We start from the raw sequence: 8,087 nt of genomic DNA, 5'->3' as shown, positions 1-8,087 counted from the left end.
TTGGTTTTATCTCTCTAGGGAACCCTGTCTAACACAAGAGTGTTAGGTGGTACCTCATTGTTGTTTGAATTTGCATTTCTCTTATGGCTAATCATCAGGAACATTTTCTCATATGTTTGTTGGCCATTCGCATTTCTGCCCCTGTGAAACTTCTGTTCAAGTCCTTTGCCCACTTGAAAGGGCAAAGTTTTTTATTTTTGTAAGCTAGCAGAGTATTGTAGATTTTAGTAATAAGGCCTTTGTCTGATGTTCCATTGCTTAAGTTGTTTTTGCAGTCCATGGACTCTCTTATTACTCTCGTGGTGAATTCTTTTGATGTACACAGGTGCTTTATCTTCAGTATATCCCATTTGTCAATTTGTGCCTCCTCTGTGTTTGTGTCCTTCTCTATTTCTGATAGCCTATGTATTCCCTGTGCCAAAGTTCTTAAGTTGGTCCCAATTCCCTCATTGATGGCCCTAAGAGTTTGGGGTTTAACTTCAATGTCTGTGATCCACCTAGAGTTTATTCTTGTGCATGGAGTAAGATAAGGGTCTTGCTTCATTTTTTCTACAGATAAATATCCATTTTTTCCAGCACCACTTGTTAAAGAGGGCATCTGCTTCCCATTTGATATTTTTGGGGCCCTTATCAAAGATCAGTTTCTGTATGATGATGATTTTATTTCTGGGTTTTCAGTTCTTTCCATTGGTCTGAGTATCTGTCATGGTACCAATACCACGCGGTTTGGACAACTGTGGCTGTATAGTATATGCTAAAGTCAGGTAAAGCAAGCCCTCCCACTGTGTCCTTCTTCTTGAGAAGTTCTCTGCTAATTCTAGGCTTCTTCCCTCTCCGTATGAAGTTGGTAATCAGTTTTTACATTTATTTGAAGAAAGATGAGGGTAATTGTATTGAGATTGCATTGAACTTATAAAGTGCCTTTGGCAGAACTGACATCTTGACTATATTGAGTCTTCCAATCCACAAGCGTGGGATATTCCTCCATTTGTTGAGGTGAAAAGCAACTGTGAGTTCCACTCCCCGCCTGTGGAGCTGCAAGGGTTTAGTCCCTGCCCTGGGTGGCAGCTGCGGCAAGCTGCAGCTGAGCCGAGAAAAAGCCCCTGTGCAGCCCCTCAAAGACCATGGGGGGACAGAGAGCAGAGGTGTAAACAAAAGCAACAATGTAGCTGAACCCCGATCCCTGCCTGTGGAGCTGGGAAGGTTTAGTCCCCACCCCGAGTCGGGGGTGGGGTGGGGCGACAAGCTGTGGCTGTGCTGAGAAAAAGCCCTTGCGCAGACCTCTGGGCCTCTGGGGGAACAGAGAGCAGAGATGTAAACAAAAGCAACAATGTAGCTGAACCCTGATCCCTGTCCGTGGAGCTGCAAGGGTCCAGTCCCTGCCCTGAGGCCGGTGGGGGCAAACTGTGGCTGTGTTGAGACTAAATCCCCCTAAGGGCTCCAAATGGTCCCAGTTCCCGCAGAGACAGTGGCGGGGCCAAGGTCAAGCCCCAGCTGGTTTCCACTGAGGTAAGCCAAAAGCCCCCAGCCCCTCAAAACCCTGTGGGTCTGTGCCTACTTATCTTTATGATGCTCCTCCTGCGTTCCAGCTGTGTTAAAGTTCCCTCTAATCAAATCTCCTGGGCTGGATTCTACGGAGTCCCTCTGGTATGTGTCACTCTGTCACCATCTTCCCGGAAAGAGCCCCCCAGCTTCTTTATGGAGAAACTGCTCCTGGACCACAGAGAATGACAATGCAGTCCTCAGACCTGTCCTCCAGTAGATGAGAAAGGGCCGGCTAAGGTGCATCTGGTCAGTGGTGCAGCTGACACAGTGTTCACTCTGACAAAGGTCAGCTTTGGTCTAAATGAAGCAGGAGAACCAGCAATGTGGGAGAAGCCCAGTGGTTGCATCTTGTCAATGCTGGGTATTGAATTGAGCCATCCTGAAAGCTTTGTCATAGGATCCCTCTGTGGTTTACATTTGCTTTCCTCTAGTGAATCATGATGCTGAGTATCTTTTCATGTGTCTATTTGCCATCTGTATTATCTTCTTTGGAGAAATGCCTGCTTGAATCTTTTGTCCACTTTAAAAAAAAAGATTTATCTTAATATTGAGTTGTCACAATGCTTTATATACATGTTCTAGATATAAGTACCTTATTGGGTATGTTGTTGTTAGTCGCCGTCCAGTCAGCTCCAACTAATGTTGACCGTGTGTACAGTAGCACAAACCACTCCCTGCCCTGTGCCACCCTTACAATTACTATTATGTTTGAGTCTAGTGTTGTGGCTACTGCGTCATCGCATCTCATTGAGGGTCTTCCTCTTCTTTTGCTGACCCTCTCCCAAGCATAACACCCTTCTCCAGGGACTGATCTTTCCTGATAACATGGCCGAGTGTGTGAAACGAAGGCATGCCGTCCTTGCTTCTAAGGAGCACATTCTGACTGTATTTCTTTCCAGACAGATTTGTTGATTGTTCTGGCCGTCAGTGGTATAGTCAATATTCTTTGCCAACATCATCATTCACATGTATCAACTCTCCCATTTGCCGTCTTCATTGTCCAGCGTTCACATGCACATGAACGGATAGAAAACACCTGACTTCCGTCAGGTGCCTCTCGTCCACTTCAAGGACTGCCTGAGTCCTGCGCGGGGAAATGCAGTGTTCCAGCACTCCCAATCTTCACACTGTTTTCTCTATTTTGTTATGCTCTACAGGGCTGAATGTGTTTGCAGAGTCTTTACAACACATCTTTCTGGTCCTCTCTGCTTTCAGTTAAGAGCCGTCTGACACCAGCAATGGCATCACTCATTCCACGTCCTCTTCTGAATCTGGCTTGAATTTCTGGAAGCTCCTTGTTGATGTGTTGCTGCAATCATTTTGGAATTATCTTCAGCAGAACTTTACTTGCATGTGATATTAATGATACCATTTGATCGTTCCTATCTTGGTTGGGTCATCTTCTTTGGAATGGACACAAGTACATAACTATTCCAGTGGGCTGGCTAGGTCTTCCAATTTTCTTGGCATGGACAAGTGCTCCCAGTGCTTCATTAGCTTGCTGGAACGTTTCAGTTGGTATTCCGTCATTCTTGAAGCTTTGATTTTGCTAATGCCTTCCATGTAGCTTGGCCTTCTTTCGTCAGTACCATCAGTTCTTGATCATATTATTACACTTAGAAATGATTGGGCAAAGACTCTATTCCTCCCATCTTCTTTTGATGCTTACTACATTGTTTAATATTTTGCCCATAAGATCCTTCAATATTGCCACCCAGGCTTGAATTTTATCTTGAGTTCTTTCAGTTCAAGATATGCTTAGTCTATTCTTCCCTTTTGCTTTCTAACTCCAGGTCTTTGCACATGTTGTTGTAATGCTTTACCTTGTCTTCTTGTGCTGCCTTTAGACATTTCTTGTTTTGCCCTTTTGATGTCATCACCTGTTTTGTTTGTGTCAGCTACAGTGTTCAAGAGCAAGACCCTGCTCTGACATCCACTTTGGTCGTTTGTTTGTTTCTTGTCTTTTTTAATGACTTTTTTCTTGCTTCATGTACAATGTCTTGACGTCACCCCACACTTCTCTAGTCATTAGTGTTGCGTACATCAAATCCGTTCTCGAGATGGTCTCGAAATTCAGATGAGATAGACTCTAGGTTGTATTTGGGCTCTCGAGGAGTTGTTTTAATTTTCTTCAGCTTCATCCTGAACATACATAGGAGCAATTCATGATCTGTTCCACAGTTGATCCTTGGTTGTGTGTGTGTGTTTAACTAATTCAATGGTTTAATCATATTAAAAAGAGTTGTACAATCATCACCACAATCAATCTTAAAACATGTTCTTCTTTCTTGTGCTCATTATTGTTAGCTCCTATTTCTCCCCTAACCACCTCTACCATAGCCTTAAGAGATTATTAATCCAGTTACTGTCGCTATAGATTCATGTAGCCTGGAGACTTCATATACAGAAAAAAAATACTGCCCCTCCCTAAGAAAAAGCCCGCCCCCCCAAACAAGAACAAAAGCAAAAATAACCCCAACATAGACAATAAGCAAAACAGTGAAAAATCCAAATAGAGAAGAAAGCAGAAAATACTAACAGCCAGAACAAATTTAAAATGGGTCAAAAGGGAGAATAAATAAGGAATTATATTTTAACCTAACTACATCTCCATTAATTTACTTTCTAATGCACTCAGTCTGATAACACAGCTATTCACATCCGAGGCCAATGATCAGAGTCCATGTCTGAGCTGAACTGGTCCCCGCATTAGGGAGAGAATGTCTCTACTCTGTGCCTCTCTTCTCCCGCTAGAGGAGTCAAGGTAATGGAGCACACCTGAGGTCACTGCTGGCCATGTTGGAAGGTGCCATCAAATTGGTGCTGACTCAAACGACCCCCGCCATGACAGAAGGAGCCCTGGTGGCAGAGTGGTTTCAAATTGGTCTGCAGTCCGCCAGGTCTGCAGTTTGAAGCCACCGGCCGCTTCGCAGGAGAAAGGCAGGGCTTTCTACTCTCGTAAACAGTTAGTCTCAGAAACTCACAGGTGAGGTTCTACATGGTCCTACAGGGTCGTGATGAGTTAGCATCGATTCGGTGGCAGGGATTTTGGAGAATGCACTGCAGAACAAAAGGCCACTGGTCCTGCACTGTCCTCACACTTGTTTCTATGCGTGAGCCCCTGGGTATGGCCTAGCTTGAATGGGACCAAGTTGGGTCATACCCCTGCTGTCTTCCACAGCAGTTCTATGGCAGGTGCATGCCCTTGGGAGGACAGGGCTTTGCATGCTGGAGACTCTGGGCAGGAGAGCAGGGTGCCGTGGTCCCCAACCAAGTCCACTGCCCATGCATCTGTCTTGAGCCAGGGACTGGGCCAGCAGAGCACCCTAGAAAACACGGGTTTGAACATGTCTCTAGGATTTGCCTTTAGAAATAGCTGGTCCTATGGGGAGCACCTCCTGGGGCTCGCTGGTGTGGCCAATTGCTGCCCTTGCCGCATATCCAGCCAGACCCTGCCCTTCTGCCACTGGAGCCTTGTCCTGGCAGTCTCACCCCATGACACTTACCACACTTGTCACCATTACAAGCAGTTACACAGCTGTTTGTGTTTATTCATGGGCACGGACTGTCTGGGTCACTGACACCCTGGCACCTGGCTTGGGGCTGGCAGTTGAAGAGAATGTTGATTCAAAGGTGAACCAACCTTCCATAGTAAACAGTGGCTTAGGTAACAGGCAGAGGTTACCCTCGTGCCTGGCTCCACAGCTGGTGGTGGAGGGGTGGCAGGAGCCCCACCATACTTCAGGTATGGGAGTGACACCTCTATGTTACAGGACCATAGTGGGCTGTCCTGAATGTTAGGGGCTTGGCTCCCCATGATAACAAGATGTGGGGGTCAGTCTTGGGGAAATGAGGAAGCCCTGGGCACCGGTGGGAGTTGATCTCAAGGGATCCTACCCACTCACATGCTTGAGAAGGTTCAGCTCATGTTTCTTGTTTGGAAAAGTTTCCGGAGCTTTACTAATTTATTTATTTATTAAACGTTCTTTTGTGAATTAGGTGATGGTTTACAGAGCAGATCATTGTTCTATATTCAGCAATCCGTACACAAACTAATTCAGCTCACCCACTGAAATCCCCTCAATGGACTAGCGTGTACCCCACATCCTCCCTGTGCTTCCTGCTTCCATCCCTCCCCCTTTCTTAATTTCTTTGTCATTGGGTAAATGCTTCCTTTGTATCTTAAATGGTTGATTATTCTAATGTCGAGATGAATTCAGTTCCAGACCTGAAGGGCCAGGTCAGTGTTTGGGTGTTCCACAAGTTCGTGTTCAACTAGTCAGCCTGGCCTTTTTATGATACTGAGTTCTGTCCCACATTGCTCTCCCACTCAATGCTGGATCTTCTAATGCGATCTTTTTCAGAGCAGTTGGTGGCGTGATAGTCGGGCACCGTCTAGTTCTTCTAGTCTCAGGACTGTGGAGATGGATGTTTGGGTGGTCCATTCATTCATTTGACTAATTGTTTCCATGTAGCTTTCGATTTTCATCACTCTTCTCCCCTCTGCCTGGGGAGACGCCCCACTCACTGGTTGCCCCTTAGATGGTTGCTCATGTGCTCTTAAGACCTCAGTTGCTACACACCCAAGCAGGATGCAGAACATTGTGAACCATTGATGTTGGTGTTCCTTGAGACTATGATACTAATCCCCCAGGTGTTTAAGAAATTTTCACGTTCCACCACATTGGTGTTTCTTGGGCTTTAGGAAATGTTTTAGAAAGGGGCATGTTCTCAAATGTCTCCCATTTCTCCGACAGTCCTGAGAGACATTGGGCCCTCATGGAAAGACCCCCACCCTAGGCCCAGTGTCCTCTGTGCTCTGACTTTGTTTCCCAGGCAGGTGTTCACGATGGAGGGTCCACATGAACCCCATCAGAGTGCCCCTGCATTCCCTTGCACAGCGATCCGAGTCCGTGGCAGCGGCAGGGTTGTCCTTCTTCCTGTGCCGTGTCCCAATTTGAGGTGCACCGTCCAATAAGAGGGGTCCTAGTTTTCAGTGGGCAGAAACGTTTTACTCGTTTTAGTGCATACTAGGTAGCTTATGAATGACTCCAGTGCCTTTTGAGTCTAGGTGGGGGGTGGCAGTGCCTTGAGTAGTGAGAGGCTTGAGGGGCCAGAGGTGGGCAGGCTCAAGTGGAGAAGAAGAGGCAGCCATCAGCAAGCACGCAACCGTCCCAGGGCCTCCTGGGGCTGTGAGGGGGAACGGTGTGGGGAGTTGGACCTCCATCAAGGCCCTTTGGGAAGTCAGCTGGTTGTGATCCTGTGAGGGGCAGCGCTTTCTCAGGACTTCCCCTGGGCCAGGCCGAGACTTGGGAGGCTGTTTCTGAACACGAGAGAGAGTGGCGAACCCTGCATGTGTGCCCTGCACCTGGAACCAGGGACCTCACGCCAGGCTCTGCCCCCCCCCCCCCCCCAGAGATCCAGAGTTTCTCTGGCGCTGAGAAGGACGGGCGCATTGTCGGTGAGATCGCCTTCCAGCTGGACCGGCGCATTCTGGCCTACGTCTTCCCGGGAGTGACTCGGCTGTACGGCTTCACGGTGTCCAACATCCCGGACAAGATCAAGCAGGTGAGGGACCAAGCCCAGAAAGGAGGTCCTCGTGCTGCGCCTGCTGTGGCCGTGGCAGGGCTGCGGGAGGGTCGCTGGTGTCCTTGGCGCGTGGAAACCCGGCCCTGCTCCTGCCTGCCTGAGCGTAAATTGCTTCTTGAGGGGGTGGCGGGGCCAAAGCGAGGGGCGCTTTGTGATGGGGCTCTCAGCGGCAAGTTGCCTTTGGGGCCACTAGAGTTGCGGGCTTCATCTCTACCTTTGGATTTGGGGGCTGGACGAGAAACTGGGAGACAGCCTGGCTGGTGGGGGTCCATCCTGGGGCTCAGTTTCCTCATCACCAGGAGGTCAAGGGATTGGCCACAGTGGGATTGGCCACAGTGGGATTGGCGGTGGGAATGGGTCATCCTGACCACTCTGACCCCAGGGCCTTAGCAATTGTTTTTTTCTGTGGTCCTGTGCGGTCCCTGTTCCCTGTCCTTCTTCCTCTCTGCCCCTGCTGCTCCTCCAGTGTGTCCCACCCATCACCGCCCCCTCCATCCGCCTCCATCCCCAGGCCCTGAAGTCTCCCTGCCTTCCCCACCTGGGTGTTGTCGCCCCCTCCTCCTCCTGAGCCGCGCCACTGTCCCTAGACCTCCATCAAGTCGCTGGACGGCTCGGTGGACGAGAAGAAGCTGCGCGAGCTGACGCACCGCTACCTGACGCTGACGGCGCGCCTAGAGAAGCTGGGCTACAACCGCGACGTGCACCCGGTCTTCAGCGAGTTCCTCATCAACACCTACGGCATCCTGAAGCAGAGGCCCGACCTGCGCGCCCACCCGCTGCACAGCAGCCCCGCGGCGCTGCGCAAGCTGGTCATCGACATCGTGCCGCCCAAGTTCCTGGGCGACTCGCTGCTGCTGCTCAACTGCCTGTGCGAGCTCTCCAAGGAGGACAGCAAGCCGCTCTTCGCCTGGTGAGCGCTGCCGCACCTCTGCTCCCACCCGGGCGGCGCTCCT

General features: G+C 49.3%; 1 protein-coding gene across 1 annotated transcript in view; it reads left to right on the top strand.

Moving 5' to 3' along the window:
* SPATC1L (spermatogenesis and centriole associated 1 like) overlaps nt 1-8,048 on the top strand; it is a 30,409-nt gene extending 22,361 nt beyond the window's left edge. The window contains exons 3-4 of the mRNA XM_004696884.2: nt 6,962-7,113; nt 7,722-8,048. Of these exons, the coding sequence (XP_004696941.1) occupies nt 6,962-7,113; nt 7,722-8,048 (479 nt within the window). The remainder of the gene's footprint in view (nt 1-6,961; nt 7,114-7,721) is intronic.
* Nucleotides 8,049-8,087: the final 39 nt, after the last annotated feature.

This window comes from Echinops telfairi, unplaced genomic scaffold (assembly GCF_000313985.2).
Source record: "Echinops telfairi isolate 266 unplaced genomic scaffold, ASM31398v2 ScPeMD7_7469;HRSCAF=8507_0, whole genome shotgun sequence".
NCBI lineage: Eukaryota > Metazoa > Chordata > Mammalia > Afrosoricida > Tenrecidae > Echinops > Echinops telfairi.
Note: the sequence above shows the minus strand (reverse complement) of the source record. Positions and strands in the feature narration are given on the sequence as shown.